Source organism: Phyllostomus discolor, chromosome 11 (genome assembly GCF_004126475.2).
Source record: "Phyllostomus discolor isolate MPI-MPIP mPhyDis1 chromosome 11, mPhyDis1.pri.v3, whole genome shotgun sequence".
In the NCBI taxonomy this organism is placed as follows: Eukaryota; Metazoa; Chordata; class Mammalia; order Chiroptera; family Phyllostomidae; genus Phyllostomus; species Phyllostomus discolor.
Window position 1 is genome coordinate 43,056,946 of NC_040913.2, and position 22,909 is coordinate 43,079,854.

General features: G+C 41.0%; 1 protein-coding gene across 5 annotated transcripts in view; it reads left to right on the top strand.

The window, feature by feature from the left end:
- The first annotated feature begins 577 nt into the window (after nucleotides 1-577).
- The window catches only part of DGKH (diacylglycerol kinase eta), a 215,747-nt gene continuing 193,415 nt past the window's right edge, over nucleotides 578-22,909 (top strand). For 2 of the 5 annotated variants that reach the window (XM_028526693.2, XM_036011326.1), the window contains exons 1-2: nucleotides 579-827; nucleotides 7,970-8,173. In XM_028526693.2, the coding sequence (XP_028382494.2) occupies nucleotides 768-827; nucleotides 7,970-8,173 (264 nt within the window). In that variant the 5' untranslated portion in view covers nucleotides 579-767. Of the gene's footprint in view, nucleotides 828-885; nucleotides 1,388-3,902; nucleotides 7,329-7,969; nucleotides 8,174-22,909 lie in introns of those variants that run through there. The other 3 variants (XM_036011323.1, XM_036011324.1, XM_028526692.2) reach the window with 3 other exon arrangements.

Below are 22,909 nucleotides of genomic sequence, written 5' to 3' on the forward strand. Positions count from 1 at the left end.
GGCGCGGCTGGTTCCAGAGAGGCTCGCAAGTAGTTTCCTCCCTCGCTCCGTGGAAGTCGGTCTTGTCCAGTGCGATTCCTTCTCAAGCCTCAGCACCCGGAGCAGGGGAGGTGCCTGCAGCGTGGGCAGCCGGCGTTGGGAGTGAGGCGGCCCCGGGCTGCACACGCCGGGAGAGGGAGAGAAGGAGATGGGCGCAAGAGGGGTCTGTCGGGACTACCGACCACCGCCGCTCCGGTGGCAGCCGGCGCCGCCCAGGCTTTCCCCGCCAGCCGACGCCCGGAAGGGCGACTCCTGGGCGCCCGGTGCCTGTGACCACCCGGCGGCCGCTTTCGGTTCCGTGCCTTAAAAGGCCTGACAGGGGGGTCACGTGCGTCCCGGGCCGCCCGCCCGGAGGAGGGGGCGGCAGGGGGAGGGGCGGGAAGCGGGGAGGAAAATGGGAGGGAGCCGGAGGCGGAGGAAGGAGCGAGGGGCGGATTCTGCGGCCGTGGGAGGCGGCGGCGGCGGCGGCGGCGGCCGCGGCGGGGAGCGGATCGCGTGGAGCTGGACCGAGGAGGTGGAGGTGGAGGAGGAAGGGACTGGAGTGGGGGCGGGAGAGCGAAGCGCGGCGGAAGCCAGAGACGGCGGGAGGGCCGGTGGCTGGCCCCGGGCGGGAGCCAGGGCTACGGAAACAGCGGCCGAGAGGACCGCGGCGTGGGAGGCGCATCCAGCGGCCCCGGCGGCGGTCCGGGTCCGCGCGCTTGGGCGGCCGGCGGGCGCGGGCCGGCGCGATGGAGCCGCAGCACGTGCCCCCCGCGCCCTGCGCCCGCTGCCCGGCCTGGGAGGAACCGGTGGGTACAGCGCCGCGCCCACCCCCTCCCACTTCGCCTCTGCTCCTCCCGTCCGGGCCGTGTTCCGTTCAGGAAATGGCCCGGGATGAGGTCCCCAGCTGCTTCCCAGCCTGGGCAGCGCCTCCTCCGGCGCCCGGGCTCCTCCTCGCGCGCCGCCCGATGCGCCTTTGTCCCGCTGGCGGAGGTTCTCGAGGGGCCGCTGGCGAACCGCTGATGACGGTCCTGGGAGCCCGTTTTTGCGCTTCCTCGATTTCTCAACTTTGTGACCTGATTTTAGAGCGTCGTAGGTAGGGGAGAGGAGAGGAGAAACTCAGGCTCCGGGGTCTGCCTGGGGGTCGCGGAGAGGCAGGTTTCTTCCCCGGAGACCGCGCCCTGGCCGTCACCTGGGCGCGCAGGTTCTTGCGGATCGGTGCTCGGGGCGGGCGATTGCTGCCGGCCGCGCGGAACCACGCCTCCGACTCCGTTCGCCGCCAAAGCCCCGGGCTTTTCTGGGGTTCAGGGATTTCACCAGGGATGAAGCGGGAAGCCCAGCTCGATTTCGCTGCACATGCATCGCGGAGGTTGGGTAATTTTAGGGACAGAGAGTAGTGTGTGCGTGCGTATTGCGTTTGTGAGAATTAGGAGGAGACGGGAGGAGGGGGCTTTGGAATTGTTTCCTTTAAATCCTTTAACTTCTTTCTTCCAACTCTGACAGAACCACCTCACAGTCCTCCAGGGATTCCACCCCGGAATCCCCGTCTCACTCAGAACCCTGTGTGTGGGCTGCCTTTTCCCTGGCATCGAATTTTGGTTTTCCACGTCCTGCCTCAATGTTTGCTACTCCGTCTTGGTGAAGTTCTTGAACCTGTCTGAAAAGTCTTGCTCGAAAATTTTGGGCTCACCCATGCTCTTTTTTAACGTGTGCAGATACTCTTTTTCCCAGGGACTCCGCGAGTCTCCTCGGGCTGGCCCCCTGCCTGCTGAGAGCTTCCAAGTTAGGTGCCAGGCTTGGTTCTCCCTTTCCTTTTATAATATGTACACTCCCAGCTCCTTTGTCCAGAATACGTTTCTCTGCCTGCTGCTTCCCGACCTTTCGTGAGTGTCCTTGGACTCTGATCCTTCTGCATCTGCAGCTGTCTTTGCTTTCGTAAATTTGAACATGTTGTTAGGTTGCCCATCTGCTCATGTTCTATGGTGATTATCACTGGGAAGCAAATTATCTTGAAATTAAACATAGAATTTAGTTTTGAAGTTTAAACAAAAGATCATTGACAACTAAATTCAGTGACTGACCTGTTTTTGTTACTTTTTTACTTTTAAACTTTCTTATATAAAGTGTCTTTGAACCTCGATACTTTAAGCCACCACCAATCACAATGGAAAATACCCAGTTTTATGTATTTTACTTTAGGGTGCTAGTGCCAGAACTACTTTGTGCCTAGAAATATACAGAGAAACTTATTTTTGTTTTGTTTTACATCTCAAAATGACAAACATGAAAGTGCTTATTTATTTATTAGCTTTTAAAACTTGAGCCCTAATACAAATGTGTGAGTGGACTGTGACATTTATCCAGACTGCAGGACTCTTCTTAAAAGTTAGATTTATTTTCTTTAAACACGGAAGGACTTTTATTAACTCAACAGTTATTTTATCCAGCACCTATCATGTTTCAGGACTGTTGGGTATAGCAGCTAACAGCATACACAAACCCTTAAATCTTCAGAGTGTATATTCTCAACTAAACAATGTCTTGTTTCATATATGTTATATTCAAATAGACTGAAAAGCATCTTCAGAGATCTCAGGGATGTTGCATAAAATGATTCTTTTGGCAAAGTGATTTTATTTGAAATTGTGGCCATACATGTATGACTGCAGAGTCTGAGAACTAATAAAGGGGATTTAAGTTCTTAAAAAAGTAAGTTATCCAAATTATTGAGTAGTGTACAAGAAAAAAGGAGGGATGAATTAGGGAAAAAGTATTTAAATGTTAATTATTTCAGTCGTTGGGAGCTAACAGATAAAATACCAGCTTAAATATGTTTTTAAGGTACACAAAATTACTTAGAATCAGGCAGTCTTGAACTGTCCTTGGACATTGAAGGGCTCAATCAAAGATCCTTAAGAATTTAATCAAAGGCATAGACTCTCTTCCCAAAATGTTCTTATACCACATACATATAAAATTTTCAATAAAATTTCAGGGGAAACAGATTTACTGAAGCCCAGTCTGTGGACCCTCTGAGACCTTGGGTTGAAAATACCTGCTTTGGCTTGGATCTATTTCACAGTTATTTAAAATCTGTATAGAATTCAAATGTAGGTGATACTGTACTATAAAAGTGTATTCATTTATATTTATGAAAATTAAACATACAGATTTTGATACTGGGCTATCCAGTATCAAACAGGCAGTGTTCACATTACTTATATCCTGTTGCATCATCCCATGTTGCATGTAACAGCATATATTTAAGGATTTACTCTTGTTCTTTTTTTCGATGGAATCTAAAATATGATGTTTTGATTCTACATGGAACTATTCACAGAAAAGTAAACATAATTTTGGGAATTGATGCTGAATAGTAGTAAATAGAACAGCACTTACTGCTTGAAATGTATTCATGTGTGGAGCTGAGAGACAGCTGCTGGACTTCATGGCATTCTTTCATTTGAAGGTGAAATTAGGTTATTTAGTTAAGTGAGGGCATATAAATAAACTGCTAGCCATATTATTACCCCAGCTAGGATGTTGGGCTGAAAAAAGATAAATGTTAGTATTCAGATGTCTGTGTATTTTCTTAATGCTAGCTTCAGAATGTAGTCAAGTTAGTGGAAATAGAGGCATTACCTAAATTTCTAGTCAATTAAAAAATATTTTGGTTGTGGGAATAGGTGGGTAGGAAGATAGCCAAACAACCCTTACTCATAAATAATAGCCAAAACTTAAAAAGTGTGGGAACATTTGCAAAGTGGTTCTAGACAATGGAGTGATGTTAGGGTATATTTTACTTATTAAAATTTTTTTAATGTTCAAATGATTTTTTAAAAAGATTTTATATGTATTTATTTTTAGAGAGAGGGGAAGGGAGGGAGAAAGAGAAGGGAGAGAAACATTGATCAGGTTCCTTTCCTAAACACTCCTACAGGACCAAGCCCTGACCAGGAATCCAACTGGTGACTTTACACTTTGTGGGAAGATGCCCAGCCAACTCACTGAGCCACATTGGTCAGAGCTGTCCAAATGATTTTTATATCTAGTTGGCTCTGATGAAACTATTCAGAACTAATGGAAAACTAGGCAAGAAGTGTTTCAAAGGAAAAGGGGCCAAAATATAAATGAGAGGTTGTATGTATATTTGTGAATTAGGTCTAGATGATGAAAGGATTTTATCTTAGGTGCAGAGCTGACCATATATATACATGCAGTTGATGTCAGGATTAATCTCAATCTTTTTCATTCAGGTAACAACTGAGACAACTTTAATACAGTAAAGTTTTGAATGTTAAATTCTAAATATGTAACAGATAGTGTATTACGGAAGTAGTTTTGAAGTTTGGATGAAACCAGGCCTGTACTTGTTCCACCTCCAGTGTTCTTTGCATGATTCCCATTGGTTAGGAACATGAGTTTCAGAACACGTCTGTTTTTTAAGTGTCTACTTGGGTTCTTCAGGATACAAAGTAGACTTCTACATGTTTATAATCAAATATTTAACATAAAGCCATAGAGCATACAGGATTAAAAAGTCGAATAGATAATAAACCTCTGTTGTTACAATGATCAATAGTAGTTCAAAATGTTTATAGATAGTAACATGCTAATATTCATAAAGTTGGTATGGGAACGAGAACTGGCTGTTGCTTATATATACCCAGTGTAATAGGTTTTTTTTTTTTTTTTTTTTTTTTTTTTTTTAATGGGGGAGGAAGCCCTGTTGAGTAGAAACCTGATTTAGTGGTAGTTTCTATTTCCATTTCATCATGAATGCAGTGTCTGCATGGGTTATGTCCAAGTTTTCAATGGTGTTTTTGTGGTATGTTCCAAAGATTTCAAAGTAACAATAATAAAAGAATTGTGTAAGACATATCTAAGAAATTACTTGAAAATATGAAAACACCAAGTAAGGAAAATGTCAAGGAAGTCATGTAAATCAAAGAAATAATGTAATATACCGCATATTTGAAATTCATGTCAGTTACCATTTTGAGCTGCATTAAAATGGTTGAAAATATTGAGCTCTTGACATTGCTATTACATTTTAAAGGAAGTGGAGTGCATTGCAGATAGACAGTATACAGATAGGTTGTTCATTCTGGAAACTCCTAATTTACAGACAAGACATGAGAAGAAGCTAGTGGGTCAGGTACCTTAAATTAGGGATTACTCGAAAAATTACTCTTCAGTAGAGATGATTGAAGAAAAGAGGGTGTTTTCATAAGCTGTCTTTTGTGGGAAATGAAGTGACATTCCTTCCTACACAGTATTTCCAGTCTGAGTGTTCTATGTGCTAGGGAAATTGTAGAGCAGGGACCATTTATTTAGCATGAGTAGGCTAAGACTGGCTGTGCTTTCAAAGTCACAACCAAGTTTTAGAACTTGTTTCAGGAGTGTTTGAAGAGCACGGATAACTGTAGGGTTACATGTTTATGAAGTAATGAATACCTTTACTTTGAGGTATTAATTGTCCAGCTCTTGTACTTGAAACTATTTTAAAATATCTTTAAGCAGTAACTGTTTGAATCAGAGAGAGAGATTTATTCAGTTCTCTTGTTAAGATCACAGAATTAATAGGCATGGGTATTAAACAATGCCTTTCAGTTTAATCATTCTTTTTCTGCCTGGATTCTGGAAGAATGTTACTATATAAAACTTGAAAGCCTAAAGTATGAATAGAAACATAATTGACTGACTAACTCTTGTTATATAGTGTAGTTAAGTGACTAGAACATTAGAATAGTAATCATACTTTTTTTTTTCATTTTAAAGATCTTATTTATTTTTAGAGAGAGGTCAAGGGAGGGAGAAAGAGGGAGAGAAACATCTATCAGTAGCCTGGTGGCCCCTCCTGCACCCTGTAACTGGGGGCCTGGCCTGCGTCCCAGGCATATTCCCTGATACAATCAAACTGAGACCTTTCCCATTTTCAGAGGACACCCAACCCACTAAGCCACCAGTCAGGGTAGGAATCATATGATTTTTCACTTTGGTTCCAGTGCTTGCTTTGGGGCCTCAGTTTCTTTATATTCATTAAAAGAGAATTGAACTAGGTTCCCATCCCCCCCTCCCCCCCAAAGGGCTCTTTTCTAGGTGTTCTTCTCTACATTGCGGAACCACTGGACTTATCAGTGAGTGAAGAGCTAGGTTGGGATAAAGGCCATTATTTGGATTAGTTATTTTTTCTCTTATTTCTGTTCACAGTAATGTTGTTTGTAGATAGAATTACATATTTACAGAGGTATAAGTGCTTAAAGTTTATTTTGCCCAACTCCTTCCCTGACTAAAAAAGACAACTGAAGTTGCAGAAGTAACCTCTATATCAATTAGTATTGCATGTTGGCAATCTCCTGTCTTTGAAGATTCAAACAACCAGCACTTTTTAAGTTATCAATGCATTTCATCTACAGTGTGTATATACATTATTGGGATTGAAACAGTTTCTTAAAATCTCTTAGAACTGTTAGTTTTTTTGACAAAGCAATAAAATTATTGGGAGTAGTATTGCAACTAAAAAACCCCAATAGAATCTTAGTTTGGACTACCATTAAAGGTTATATCAACTGAAAAAGTAGGTCATGACAACTGAAAAAATACAAATGGGTATTCAAGGCCCATGAACACATTAAAGAGAGTGCTTTAGTAAGTGTGAAGGGACTCCACCGTCTGGCAGGGACTTTTTTGCGGGACGTGGACTTTAAAATTTAGCTAACACCAATTTGTAGTTACCTGTGGATGACAAGAAGAATCTAATTTTTGTATTTTCTCCCCTAAACCCACTCAGCCTCCTATACCTGCACAAGTTTTTTGACTCAGTGCACGCACAACCGGCCTTCGAGGCTGCTATTCCCAAATGTTGGCTTATCCAACTTGCTTGGGACGAATTGTGAGCAGTGGCTGTAGTCTGTTGATCCCATTTCCTTCTGCTCTAGTTCGGGTTAGGGAGTGGCTCTTCAGGACTTCCAATGTTTTCGTGCTCAGGCACTGGTATTCACATGGCTCCAGTGCATTGTTTTCTTCTAGGCAGTCGCGGGTAGCGCTTGGACCTTTATTTTGGGTTCTGTCGTCTTGGGCTGCAAGTACTCTGTTGTTTCTGCTCTCTCCCCCGTCCTTTCCAGTTTCCTGTTAGCCAAAGGCATTGCTCTTTCCGAACGAAAAGTTATCAGAACGGAGTGGAACCTCCCGGAAAATGCTCTTGTCTTCCGTGTGTACCGGATGGGAGTGGGGGTGGCCCAGAAACTGGATGCCCCTGTCGGTAGCGCTGAAAGGAAGGACCTGAACCCTAGGCAGAGGCGGGATAGGTGTGGTTCATTGGAGAAAGGCTGGGGGTTCGTGAGACCCGCGAGGGGCATCGTAAATGCATTTTGGGGACTGAGGGGACTTTTATTTAGTGGGAACTCTGTGTAGAGGCCCAAATACCTCTGGGGAGATTCTGGGTCCAGGAGGTGGAGGGGTGCACCCAACAAGGTGGGGAAAAAACTCTAGGTTCCTTTTCTACCCAGGGTCCATTCTGTTTCTGCTGCCCGTGAACCAAGGAGGGGAGCATCCGCACTGTCGGGCTTTCTGGGGCTGGCTGCGGGGGTCTCTACCCCCTCCCACGCCCGTCTCTTTCCCCCACGCTCGCGTCCATCCTGGGGACCCCAGACCCTGGGGTAAGTGGGAAGTCCTTTTCCTCAGTCACCCCTATCCTTGGCCCGCGCTAGTCGTATTACGGGTCAGGACCCGTATACCATCCTGAGGCTGGGTGCGCAGGGGTCCCAGGTCTGGCCAGAGCCGGGTGGAGGGCCGGCAGGGCGCCTGGGCCGCTCAGACCCTTCCCCGCTGCGCCCTCTGGGGGAGCGGAAGATGGCGGGCGGCAGCTGCACGGGGCTCCGGCCCGGCTACGGCAGAACCCACCCACTGACCGCCGCCGCCCCCGCCGGGCGGTGCTGTGTCCCCGCAGGAGTCCGAGAGGATGGCCGGGGCCGGCAGCCAGCACCACCCTCCAGGGGCCGCAGGAGGAGCAGCCGCCGGGACTGGCACCGTGGTGACCCCTGCCGCTGCCTCCGCAGGACCCGGAGAGGATTCATCGGACAGCGAAGTGGAGCAAGAGGGACCCCAGAAACTGATCCGCAAAGTGTCTACCTCGGGGCAGATCCGGACCAAGGTGAGGCGGGCTTGAGGGGAGTGTAGAAGGCGGGGTGCAGCGGGCGGGGTGTGGGAGAGACTCGAAGCCTAGGGCTCGGGGAGCGCACCGCTCCGGGAAGTGTGGGGAACCGAGCGGGGGGGGGGGGGGGGCCGCGGCCAGGGCCCACCGGAGCCAGACCAGGGCGCCACTGGAAGGGATTCCCGGGCGCCAGTAGGAGGCAGCAGGGGTGGACTCCAGGGGGTCTGGTGCTTAGAGCTGCGACTGGGCGGGAGCGTGGGAAAAAGAGAGGAGCTGTTGAGTTCCCATTGGGGAACTTAAAAGGAGTCTTTATTTTTGGTCCTCCCTGCCGAGTAATGAATGGTTGGAGTAATGGTTCGGTGGGGTGCAGGGAGAAGAGCCAGGGCTGCAGTGTCCCTCCACCTTCCCTTCTTGAAGGCAGCAGTCTGCCCCTTCTCTGGCCCGTTTTGACAGGGTGGGCAGTTGACACCTCACAGCCCCTTTGCCTCCTGTTGCTGTTTGGAAGGCGGAAGCCTTGTGCGACACCATTGGTAAATGATACTGCCGGTTATCCGCACCTTGCGCTTTGCAACTAGCAGCAGGCTAGGCTTTCCAGTTGTAGTTTCCCATTAAGTGCATAGTTCAAATTTTATCAACATATCTATGGTTATTTTTAATAGTGAAAAGTAATATCTTTGTATTATATGGAGATTAGCATGTTGTGTTTACTCTTGTTATCTAGCAGGTACTTTTGATCTGTCAGAGCTCAAAGTTGAGAGTTTTCATTTGGTTGTGAGCATACACACAGCAAATTCTTAGGACTGAAGGATAATTTATGCTTTCTAATTTTCGTCATAGAGTCTTTTATCACTGGGAGACTTTAATGAGGAATTTGAAAAATGAACTGATAAAATCATTGGATTTGTGTTCTGCAAAGATTAATTTATTCTACATTTTTATTAGAATTTGTTTTCTAAGGTCAATAGACCCCCTATTTGAAAATATAACTTTTATTATATGCCTATGGACTCAGTTTGTATTAGGCTGCCTCCTGTTTATCTAAAATAAATATGTGTAAGAACACACAATTGTTATTAAAAAGTAAAGGATTGCTCTAGTCATTTTTTAAAAGCACATCTTTTAATTCCTTTTATAGTGACACTTCTGAATTTTATATCATTTGTGATAAATTAAGGGTATGGGGTTTAATATGTCTTTAGAAGATTAAGGCTAACAAGATAGGAACTTTTCTAACAGTCTCATTAACATTTGAAGTCTTAATTTTTTTTAAAGATTTTTTATTTATTTATTTTTACAGAGGGAAGGGAGGGAGAAAGAGAGAGAGAGAAACATCAATGTGCGGTTGCTGGGGGCCGTGGCCTGCAACCCACGTATGTGGCCTGACTGGGAATCGAACCTGTGACACTAAATCTTAATTTTTAAAAATAGTTCATAAAATTGTTGTTAATGGGCACAATGGCAGGTTTTTAAAAACAGTATATTTTATGTATTTATATAAAGTTAACATTCCATGCATACTTATATTAAGATTATCCAGTAAATTAATACAGTTTGAAAGAAAATTTAGAGATAGCTGTAATTTAAATTGAGTACAGTAAAACAACAAATTTACTGGGAGTACCACTAAAATTTGTAGATTTCATGAACTCATAGTAATAGCTTAAAGAGTAATAGCTACTCTTTAAGTTTGATATTACCTATGGTGTGGGAGAAAAGCATGTTTATTGAGACTAAGAGTAAATTCAAAAAGCACATTTATTATTAGTTTCTCACCTTTGTCATAAAAATATTGAATACATATATTTTGCTATGAATATAGATCATTAGTGATCATTAAATGAAACGTTCCTTAAATTTCCCAACATGTGCCTTGGCTGGTGTGGTTCAGTGGATTGAGTGCCCACCTGCAAACCAAAGGGTCTCCAGTTCGATTCCCAGTCAGGGCATATCTTTTGGGCCAAGTCCCAATTGGGGGAGTGCAAGAGGCAGCCACACATTGAAGTTTCTCCCCATCTCTCCCCTCCCTTCCCCCTCTAAAAATGAATAAATAAAGTCTTTAAAAATAAAGTAAAAAATTTAAAAAGTTTCCCAACATGTATGTAATTTCAGAAATTTTGCAGTTTATTTTAGTATGTATAAGTGCATATAAGTTAATCAGTATTTTCATATAAGCACACCTGAGACCAGGGCCTAAAACTGCTGAGAGCAGTGAGCCTCAGCCTCCCTGCCTGCCCATATCCCCCAATCCAGACTGTTCATGTATGCCACAGATCTCCTCTGTTGTATTTCTTCAGCATGTATGCTAATTCTCAGGGAAAAGGGCAAGAACAGTGAGGGAATTAATAGAATGAGAACTGCTAGATTTAATATTGGTTCCCAGTCTTCATTGTGATCCAGATAATAGTTAAGGAAAAAGATCTTTCGAAAAAGACAGATACCACAGATATGTAAGTTCCTGGAGGAGAAGAGGCCTCAGGACTAAGCCAAGACTTAGTGGTTTTTAAGACAGCAGTAGTTCTTGCTCCAACATCCTGAACATAGATAGAGAGGCCACCATGTTTGACAGGTTATAGTTACTAGTCACATCTTTGATCCTGGTTGAGTAGTATGGGATGGCATGTGTGGCACATGTACACATACCTACACATGTATACATGCGTGTATACTATAGTATGCATGTGTATGCTCTTTATAAAGCATGTATTTGTAGATGTACAGAGGGCCTACAGCAGAATGAGTTACACATAGAGATAAAAAAGTTCTGAAATGAATGACTATACATGGTATATACTTACATATAATGCTATGTGTGTGTATATATAGATATTATTGTTAAGATGTAGTGCTTATTTTAGTTGTCTTTAAAACCTTGAGGGTCCTAAAAACTATTTGGCATCTAGTTTAGGTTTAGAGTGAAAAAAGGCCACTAACTTTAAGTAATTACTCATTTGAAGTATTATCTTTTGTTGTAAATACTGGTTAATATTTAAATAATTTGAATGTTAGTAAGGAAATAAATGCCACATTTATTGTGGCATTTGAAAAATGTCTAGACTTTTTTTAATCAAAAAAGTAATTCATCATACAATAAGACATTCAGAGAGTATGAGAGAGGATATTTGGTGAATGGAGGATATCCAATGAAAAGAAATCTCTGTTTCACCCCAGACTTCCTATTCTCCCTCTCAGAGGACATTTTCTTGGCATGCTTCTAGAAAATTTTTATACACATACACATATTTCTTTAAAAAATATTAATGGGAACATTCTATATACATGCTGTGTCTTGTTTTTTGGAAATATGATATGGAGATAATTTGTTTTTACTGATGGCAAAGTATTCCATTATATTAGGTTGAACTAAATGCCGTTGCTATGTCGGTAGCTAAAAATGGTCAGAAGTGCAATGGTAATTGCCAGGGGCTGGGAGGTGGCAAAAATGAGGAGGTGTCTGTAAAAGGGTAGAAACTTTCAGTTATTAGATGAGTAAATTTGGGGTATCTGCTGTACAACATAGTGACTAACAGTTAATAAAACTATATTTATACTTGAAATTTGCTAAGAGGCTAGATCTTAAGCATTTGTTTGTTTGCTGTTTGTTTGTTTTTTAGAGAAAGGGGGAGGGAGGGAGACAGAGGGAGAGAAATATCAATGTGTGGTTGTCTCTCATGTTCCCCTCAATTGGGGTTTGGACCACAACCCAGGCATGTGCCCTGACTGGGAATTGAACCAGTGACCCTTTGGTTTGCAGACTGGCACTCAATCCACTGAGCCACACCAGACAGGGCAACCTTAAGCATTCTCTCACCACACACAAAACAGGTCCCTGTAGATGATGGATATATTAATTAACTTAATTTTGATAATATTTCACAGTGTGTATGTCTGTCAAATTATCACATTGTATACTTTAAATATGTACAATATCAGTTGTCAATGAGATCTCAATAAAGCTGGAAAAAATCGACAAAAATGGGAAGTTTCATATGGTTCAACCCAATGTGATATATCTTCATTTAATTAAACAATTCCCTATGGAAAGAAATAGGTGTTATTTTAGGACAGCACTAATCTCAGGTTTTATTTTCCCCTGCTGGATAAGTGAAGAAAAAGACTGGCATGCTTTTAAAATTAGTGTGGTTTAATAAAATCCTCATGTACTTTCTAGGACCCTACTCATATCCCCATAATATATATTTCTTCATTATCCATTTCTTCCCGGGTTTCTTTGTCTTTGGTGTTCTTTCTGTTTTTCACTTGATTCTTTTCTCCGTAATAGCTTAGTGGAATTTCAGATAGTTTCATCTAGCTACTCAGGTGCTAAACACTAGATTGGGGTGTCAAACTCATTTTTACTGGGGACCACATCGGCCTTCAAAGGGCCAAATGTAATTTTAGGACTGTATAAATGTAACTACTCCTTAACAGTTAAGTGAGAGCTTGGCGCTGCCTCAGGGTAGAAACAAGGTGCTGGGCTGGATAAAACAAGGTGGAGGGCCGGATTCGCCCCATAGGCCTTGTGTTTGCCACCTGTGCACTAGATCATTTTATGCCTGCCTCTATTTCTCCAAAGAGTGGAAAAACATATATAAAAGTGGAAATAGTGTTTATGTGGGGAAGTCAAAGGGAGCTATAACTAATTGTAATCTCTTTCTCTCTCTTTACCCTTGGCTGGTATTCCTAAAGTCTTAATCCTGTCCTGAAGTCGTTGACTTTACATTCTGATTTATGATTATAGAGAATTTCACAGGTACTTTCTGAGAATGAGACCTTCTGAAACAATGCCAACACAAACTCCAGCCAGCTTGATTTTGAACATGATGTGAAGGAGGGTGTGTTTGCTTTTTGTTCACCCATAAATATCATAACCTTTTATTTTGCAGGGAATGGCTAGAGGAACCTCTGGTCGGGTTTATTGTCTAGGATTGTTCACCCATCTTAAGCTAATAGTATAAACAAATGGGAAGCATCTCAATTACATTTTCTGACATTGACTCATGACTACCAAAGTCTTGAAGCTTCATGTATTAAAAATATATCCTAATGGGTTTATTATGGTCTCATTTATTTTTTGACATTTATATGTCTCCCACACTTAATTTTGAATATCTTTAAATGAGTCTGAATTTAGGTTAAACCTGCCTAAGTAAAACACTGGAAAGCTCTTCAGAGCTTTGAGACACTGTACCTGAATTAAGAGATCTTTCTAAGCCCATTAAGAAAAGGATAATCACCACATTTTTCAATTAGTACCTTGGTTATTATTCAACATGAAGGATATAAGAATAAACTCATACCTTTATGGTAAGGCAGTATATAGAAATATTGATTTGTATTTTTTTACTGCTGTATGAGAGGCAGTTTGTACATTTAAAACACATCTTTTATCATAAACTGTAGGTAAAGTGGACCAGAGAAAAATTGCTCTGTATTTTTCAAATTGTGGCAGCACATTAGTAGGTTATGATGGTTTACGTCCAGTATTTAAAATAGAAACAGCATAGATTAGAAAATACTATTTAAAATTTTTACCAACAGTTCTGGGTGGAATCATTGGATTGGGTAATGATCCAAATGGAATGAGAAACCAAGCCATGGCCAGAAGATTGTTAAGAAATGTGAATAAAATAATATTGACAGGTTTATTGTTCAGAAACTCAATGTGATAGGAGAGGCAAGTAGGAACTTTTACATTTTGATAGGTGATGAGCATGAAGATATCTTGAAAAATAAGAATAATTAACATTCATCTAGGGCAGAAGTCGGCTGTTTCTGTGAAGGACCAGGTGTAGTAAGTGTATGCGACTCTATGGGCCGTAAAGTCTATGAGACAAAACTGCCCAGCTCTCCTGCTGTATAAAAGGCAGCCAGAGACCATGCCTCAGGAAATGAGGGTGGCTATGTGCCAGCAGAACTTTAAATACACTGCAGTTTGAACTTAAAAAATTTTCATGTGTTGAGAAATATTCTTTTAAAAAATCCATTTAAATATGTAAAAACCTTCTTAGCTCATGGCTGTACAAAATCAGGTGCCAGAAGGATATGCCCATATGCCCTGGTTCATGGGAGGTAGTTTGCTGACCCTTATTCTACATGGTGGAAAATTAGGTTTGCAAAGCACTGTGAAGTTAAGGTACTGCTAAATTCAGTCAGCATGTAATGGACCAAATAAAGCTAGATTTCAGTCCATTTAAAAATCTCATCTTTGTAGAACGTTTTATTTTTAGCTTGGTTTGCGTCTTTGCTTCCATTTTAATGTGAACTAAATATAGACTGGAAACTTTGAGTCTTGGTACAGTAATATATGGTATAACAGCTTTCTTTCCATTTTGATTGCCAATTAAACATGATATCCCATTATTAAAGATAAGAGGCATAATAAATAATTTATTAAACCTTTACATATAACTTCAGATGCATTATTTGAAAGTATCTAAATTTGGAAAGCTTTCACTCAGCTTAAGGTTGCATGTTTGCCGCCGTGGTGGGAGTTGATGAAAGGTTATGTGAAACTACTGCTGTAAATGATTTGGGCTCCTGTCTGTTTCTAGGGTACAGTTGTTTCACTCATATTGGATTTGCTAGGCTTTACTTTCACAGGAAATGTGTTTATAAGCAAAGGTTTTAATTAAAGGGTTTGTTTTATGTCTGAAAATAGACCTTTACAAAAACTATAGCATGTTAGAACATTACATTTTCCCTTGGTAGATGTGTTTGGTCTTGTCAGGTACCAAGTATTTTTCTCTGTGAATGTGTAGTTGAAAACACATTTGTATTTTTGGTTTTGTTAAGTGGTTTAACATTGTCAATAATCATTATTAATAATGGCCTTAATTTAGGATTCAGTGTATATTGTTTCTATTTTAGATTGTTGTTTATTTTTTCAAATGAACATATATGGTAATAATTTCCTCCCCTGTGCTTTTTGTTGTGAGGATAGTTGAAAGACTGTTAGGCTCTTGTTTGATACCAAGGAAATACGACTAACTTTATCAGGTGTGGAGCTAGGATCTCTAATCTTGCAGTACTGTTTGAATACCAGGACATTTTCAAACCACTAGAACATAATTCAGTGTAGTAAATCTTTTATTATATAAGCATGGAGCATTTATGATAGAAATTTAAAAATGCCTTTCTACTTAGCACTTTATTGTTTATACAGTAGTTTTTGATACATGATCTTATCTAATAGTGCTGTGGAATTATTCGAAATTTACAAATCTAAAACTACGACTGAGTTTGACTCTTTCCTGAGTAAATGGCAGGCCTGGAACTCATAATCAGGTCTTCTGACTGCTGTACCATTAACCTTGGCAGAGTGGATACAATGGAGGGGTTCCAGACGCCCCCTTTGAGTAGTTCCATAAGCTTCTTGGGTTTGGAACTTTACATTTGCAGTGTACTGTATGGGTGTGTGCAGGGTGTGTCCTTACTTCTCTTCCCCTTTGTCCACTTCTTGCCCTCCTCCTTCTCTCCCTTAACTTCATCCCCCTTCTCCCCCTCCCTTTCTCCTCCTTCCTGCCTTGCTTTGTTAGTGTTTTTAATATACTTGGTTAGTATTTTTAAAAATCTGTGAACATTTCTCTCCAATGTTTCAAGTTTCATAATGCCTTTTTGCATTTGAATCCCATGTTTTATGTGACATGTTCAAGAGCATGTGTATGAAAAGTAAAATTTGGAATAAAAAATTTCAGTTGATATTTATGTTAATTTTAATTACTGTTAGGAAAATCATGAAAACATGTTTAGGATACACTTAGAAGAACTCCTTACAGGTTTTAAACTCTTCAAGTAGGTTGTCAAAGAAAACTTTTAGTTTCACTTCCATGAGGTAAGAAGCTATTTTTTAAAAGGTCATGATATAGTGTTAAAAAGAATTATATGAAGTAATTTTCCTTTTGGCCTATTCAGGCATAGTTGAAGAAAAAATATGAGTAAAATTTATTTTTAACTAGCTAAGGAATGAAAATGACATTTTTGGGGCCCAGCTTTCTCCAGCTCCCTTTTATTTATGTAAGAAAAGGTTCCAAGTTGTTGTATACCTCAGCGGGTATACTATTTTAAGTTGGATTATTTGTACTGACGTATATAGTACTTTAAAATTATGTTTTGCTATTTCTATGTATATGGATGTATAATATCTCTGTAATTTGTGAAGCACAGTGGACTCCTGCGAATTGGCTTTAGAACTAGAACAATGCCAGTACCATGCATCTACTCATGTATGGCTTCTCTTTTTTACTCCTTTGTTGCCCTTCAGTTCATTCAGAAAGGTTTTTGTGGCGTTCCAAACACTGTCATGGGTGCCAGGGATAGAGCTATATAGAAAAAAGAAATAGCCAAAAATCTCTACTGTCACGTAGCTCACATTTTAATGCAAGAAGAATTTACAGACTTGTGTAAATTGCATAATGTGGTAGAAGGTGAGAAGTGCTATAAAGAAAAATAAAGCACGAATGGGAGTGGGAGTGAGGTGGGAAGGGAAAGTGTCCTGAGAAGGTCACATCTGAGCACTGGTTGTAAGGGAATGAGCCGTGCAGACCTCTGGGGAAAGAGCAGCAGAGGTAGAAGGAACAGCATCTGCAAAGACCAAGAGACAGAAGCTACAACAAAGAGGGAGTTGGTGGGGCTGAAATGGGGTTGGGGGAGCTGTTAGGGGGAGCAGGTAGAAAGTGGAAGTAAATTAATTGTGTCAGAAAGTAAGGTACTATAGAGAAGAATTCTTAGTGTGGGGTTCGTGTACTCCATAGCATGGATGGGCTTCAGAGGGCTCTCCAAACTTTATGTTTATGTGTATGCACCTCAGAGACATAACCACTGATTTGAAAAGGGGAATTGCAGGACAGACAATAAAAGATAGATGAAAAATACAAACACATTATAACCATTCATTGTCATCATTTGCAGAAATGCTGAAATTGAGGGTTGGGTTCAATGAAATGAAATAGAAGCAGCATAGAATAGCAAGGTTCCTTGGAATAGTTAGGTTCACTTTATAGCTCTTGCATGTATTGTTAAGTGACCTTAGTCATGTTACTTAATGTTACAGAAAATGTCATGTTCATCAGTATCTGTGTTTCTCCTGTTCTTCCTGGCCTACCTTTAGACTTCATTTACCCCTTGCAGATAGGTGGGGCAGTGTAACTGAGTTCAGGCCAGTGGAATATGAGTGGGAATGATGTTTGTCACTTGGCCTCTAAAGCTGTGTTGGGGGCCGCCCATGCTCTCTCTTCCCTCACCTGCCAGCTAAATGTAGATTATCAAGTGGAAGGAGTTTGGAATGCTTACAACTTTATGGAGCAGAGCCTTTAATGCTCCTGCCCCCAAATCACATTGCATTGTGACACAAGAAGGAAAATAAGCCCCTGAGCTTTGAACTTTGTTTGCTAAAAGCAGTAAGCATACTCTTACCAATAGACTTCATCTCTCTGAATTTCAGATTTCTCATCTGTAAAATAGATATAGTGATTCCTATCTTGGAATGAGGTGGTAATGAGGATTAAAGAAGTCAATAAAATATAATTTAAAAAAGAAATACAGAGTATGCTTTTGTAGCTCTGATCATTAGACTTATTTTTAAAAATTGGTATAAAATTGCAATAACTTAATTATTCTTGATTTACAGGTTTTCTAAATAATTTAATCAGTAGGATATATAGACTATTTAGGGATTGATAAAACTATTATAACCTGCTCTAAATAAGAAATCTGTCTTTACAAAAGGTATCATGTGCCTCATGATGAAACTATACTACCACCTTATCTCGCCACAGAGATCAAACCTGAATCTGATTAGGCAGCTGGATCCATCTGCCAATTTGCAGAAAATAAAGGCCAGAGGAACATGTACCATTGTTTGGATGAATAATACAGGGATGGACAAATGGATAGATATGTGATAAATCCAATATAGAAAAATGCTAATTGTAGGATCTTGGTGCTGGTTATATGCATGTGCATTATATAATTGACTCAACTTTTCTGTTTGAAAAAAGAGAAAAAACTATTAAATTTTTACACATCAGTATTTTGTAATAAATGTCTTTGCTACCATGAAGGACCCTTTGGACATGTGAAAACTCATATTGCAGGTGCAGTGAAGATAGGTTTGCTCTGTTTGATGATTTTAGTTAGAGCCAACTGTAATGTACGTTACAAGGGTCAGTGAATGACCACTTGGAGGTGGTAATGGAAATAATTGGCCAAGTAGGCTTTTATGTGCTTTTGGCTTAAATCTTAATCTTGAGATGACCTTCCTTATACTTCCCAGTCCCTTTCCTCAACTCCAATTTTCTCCTCAGTCCAAACTGTCTGGTTTTTTCCCCAGCCATGTCACGAAAACTTTTGCAAGAATCACTGATGATCTAATTGCCAAAATCCAGTGGCCTCTTTTAGTTTTCACTTTATTGTATTATTCCTTGCCAGTTTTGACACTGTTGATCCCCTTTTTTCCTTCATATCTTCCCGTTTTGCTTTCAAGGTTTAAATTTCTATTTTTCATTCTTAATATGTTTTTACTGCCCCATCCCTCATTCTTTTTTAAGATTTTATTTATTTACTTATTTATTTATGTTTAGAGGGGGGATTGGAAGGAGAAAGCGAGAGGGAGAAATATCAGTGCATGGTTGTCTCTCGTGTGCCCCCTATGGGGACCTGGCCTGTAACCCCGGCATGTGCCCTGACTGGGAATTGAACTGGCGACTAGGGCACTCCAGCCAGGGCTATCTCTGATTCATTTTGGTAATGCTGAATGTTTCTGTTTCTTAGGATTCTATTTTATTTCAATTTGTGCCTTCCTTAGTGGATCTGATGGATTAGATTAGACTTCAACTATCAGAAAGAATGTAGCACTCTTTCTCTTGAAATTTGGACCTATGTTTTCCCTTGCCTGCTGACTCACTTAACCATAGTTCCATCTCAGCTTCTACGTTCTCAAACTGAGTGGGTATGTACACAGTTTTTCCACCTCTGGGCCAGATTTTGTTTCACTACTTTTCTATCTTGTGGAAGGATTTGCTTAGTAGTTAACCTTGCCTTTTTGTCTTGCTAATTATCTCCATGAACTCATTTGCCTTCAGCAAATATGCATTCATTGCCTACTATGGGTAGGGAAATGCTGGGGCCTGGGGATACAGCAGTGTACAGAGCTCAGTCAGTATTCACCAAATTTGTTCAATTCTGTATTTTCATACATCATCTCATTTAATCCTCACAATAAAACTAACAAGTGGGTAGGTACAATTACCCTCATTTTAGAAACAAGGAACCCAAGGACTAGATAACTTGCCCAAGGCCACTCAGCCATCAGGTGACTTGTTTCTTGCCTGATTTAACTATTATGATACACTCTTCCTTTGTCTGCTGCATGTGTTTGTTGTGAGTTCATCTCTTTGTTTCCATTTCCATTGCTGCTTACCCTAACTTTTACTTAACTTGCATCGTTTATCATTTGGATTTTGCCATGAATTTTCTCTGTAGTAATTCTCTATTCCTCCTCTAGGCATTATCTTATAAAGGAGAAGTATGATCATAATACATTTTAAATAAACTCTTAGACACTGCCCATTATTAGTGGGATAAAGTCTAAATTTCTTAGCACAGCTTGGTAGGTCTTTCTCAATATGATACTAAATTACCTGTCCATTCAACCAATATTTGAGTACTATTGTTTGTGTTTTAATGGCAAATTAACATAAAAAATCCTGCTTGTGAGAGCTTATTTTCTATTGAGAGAGAAGTTAATAAACATGTAAACAAATATATAATATAGCATATGTTCCCAAGCATAATGAAGGAAAATAAAACAGGTTGAGGGGGAGGGAGTGATGGACTGGTGCGTGTATGCATATGTGTTAAGTATTTTGGTTGGTCCAGGAAGGACTCTTTTTGATGAGGTAATGTTTAAACAGAGATCTGAGTGTCAGAGTATCCCAGGCAGAGTCAGTGCCTTGGTATGCCAGTTGTTTTCTGTCACTGTCATCCGGTGGCCAGTTATGTCAAACTATTCTCTGTTGCCAAGGTAAGGCAGGTACTGTCCTACCTCCAAGTGTTTGCATGTGTTATTTCACTGACCTGGAATACCCACTGTTTCCTATTTCTCTCTCTGATTTATTTCTGTATACTATTTCCCTACATTTCTGAAAATATTCAAAGTGGTGTATATTCTATACTGTGTATTAAGCTTAGGTAAAATACAGATAGGACTATGAGACCAAGAGGAAGGTTAGGTTAGTCTATAGAGCAGGTTGTCTGGTCTCCCTCTCCCTCTCTCTCTCTCTCTCTCTCTCTCTCTCTCTCTCTCTGTATATACGAATATATTTAAAGATGAGTTATAAATTTGGCTGCCAGTTTTCTGGCAACCAAGGCAACAAGCTCATTTATAAAATTTCTATTGTCAGTGGTGAAAAAGCCCTCTAGATTTTAGCAGGAAAAAAAGTTTTCCTAGGTCTCAAAGACATGTGTTGTCAGTCTCCCATGTGGGAGTCAACAGAGGGATGAAGCAGACGCTCCTCTTGACTATATCATAACACGTACACGAGCAGTGTCCTCATCACGCCCTCCATATAAGGTCCGGATATAATCCTAACTAACTTCTGGACAGCATTTCTGCAGGGGACTTAAGTAAGGCAGTTTTAGTTATGGCAAAATCTGGTCATAAAATCCAAACTATTTTTGAAGAGTGAATAAATGGCATGTACTTCAGAGAGCCCTCTTGTTAAAATGGGCATCTGTTGAAACACTTCCAAAGTATCATAGAATCAGGTTATCTATTATTTTTATTTGTTCAGATGTGATTGAGTGGTTGTTCTTAGCTGTTATTCTGATGGGTAGAAAAATCTGAAGTTTTTTGGTGGCTCTCAACTACATATCTCTAATAAAATGATTCTACAACCAAGTTTTTAAAGAATATGTGTGGGACTTCTGGTCAAGAAGATGGTATAGGTATATACAAGTTGCCTCCTTACACGACCACATCAAATTTACAACTAAACTGTAGAATAACCATCACTCAGAACTATTAGAAATAGAATTGAATGGAAGTCTGACAACTACAGAATTAAAGAAACCACATCCATCCAAATTGGTAGGAGGGGAAGAGATGTGGAACAGGCTGGTTCCACATCCACATTTGGTTGATAAAAATTCAAGAAGGATATCTTGGGAATAAGGAGTTCCAGCCAAACGTAAGGCCCCCCCAGCCTAGGGTTTCAGTGCCAGGAAGATAAGTCCCCATAACTGCTGGCTGCAAAAACTAGTGGGGATTGAGTTGGTGGAAGAAACTTCTGGAGTTCTAGGCAGTTGCCTTAAAAAGCCCACACACAGACTTACTCTGACTCACTTCTCCTGAGTGCCAGCACCAGCGTAGCAGCTTGAATGGCACCAGTGGCATACAGGGAGAAACTCAAGTGTCTGGCATCTGGATGGCAGCTGGGAGTAAGCTTTCAAGGAGACAGAAAGGCAGGCGTCTCTTTTCTGAACCTTCGCCCCACAGATCCACAGAGCCAACAGATGGGTGTCATATCTGAGACTTCATCAGTCTGGCTAACACTTTTCCCCACCCTGGAGATCCCCTGAGACTCCATCTCATTCAATTTATGGGCCTACCAGAACTATAAAGAGATTTTTCCATATGAATGGCTGGCCTTCCTCAAGCTTCACAACTTCCTAAATCCTCTCAAATAAGCAAGAGCTGGGCTCAATGAGCCCCTGCCCCTGTACTACTTGTTAAGTGATGCCAGACTTGGCACCAGCAGCAGACAACCAAGATTAACAGTTTGGCTTCGGCCTGGGAATCTTCAAGCCCAGCACAAGTAGCAGCCATCTCAGATTGATTTATAGCTTATGTAGCATGGCCCAGGCAGAACACAAGTGGGGACTGACCTTGGCCTCCACCACCTGGAAAACACCAGGGCCTGCGTACCCAGTAGACAGCTACAGACCATGATAGAACATCACCACCCTGCTCCTGTACAGCTGTACAGCTGATCCTCCTCGGAGGTGGAGGTTGGTGGTCAGTGGTCCTTGTAGCTGACTGACCTGAGTAAATCTCTCCCATTGACCTGCCAATAGCAATCAAGGCTCAACTATAAGAGGAAATTGTACTCAGCCGACGGGAAGGGTGTACCTCGAATATCTAGCTTGGGTGATGGGGAGACTGTGCTACTGGACCCTACAGGACACCTACTCCATTGGCCACACTACCAAGACATAGAGTCATTGTAGCTCTACCTAATACATAAAAACAAGCACAGGGAGGCTGCCAAATGAGGAGACAAATATGGCCCAAATAAAATAACAGATCAAAACTCTGGAAAAAAAACTAAACAAAAGGGAGATAACTAATCTGTCAAATGCAGAGTTCAAAACACTGGTTTATAAGGATGCTCAAGGAACTTAGTGAGCACCTCAGCAACATAAAAAAGATCCAGTCAGAAATGAAGGATTCACTAATTGAAGTAAAGAACATTTTACAAGGAAACAACAGTAGAGTAGATGAAGCTGAGAATCAAATCAATGATTTGGAACATAAGGAAGTAAAAGGAAGTAAAAACAAGCAATCAGAACAAGAAGAAGAAAAAAGAATAAAAAAAAATGAGGATAGTGTAAGCAGCCTCTGAGACAACTTCAATCATACCAACATTTGTACCATAGGGGTGCCAGAAGGAGAAGAAAAAGAACAGGAAATTGGAAGTCTATTTGAAGAAATAATGAAAGAAAGTATCTCTAATTTGGTGA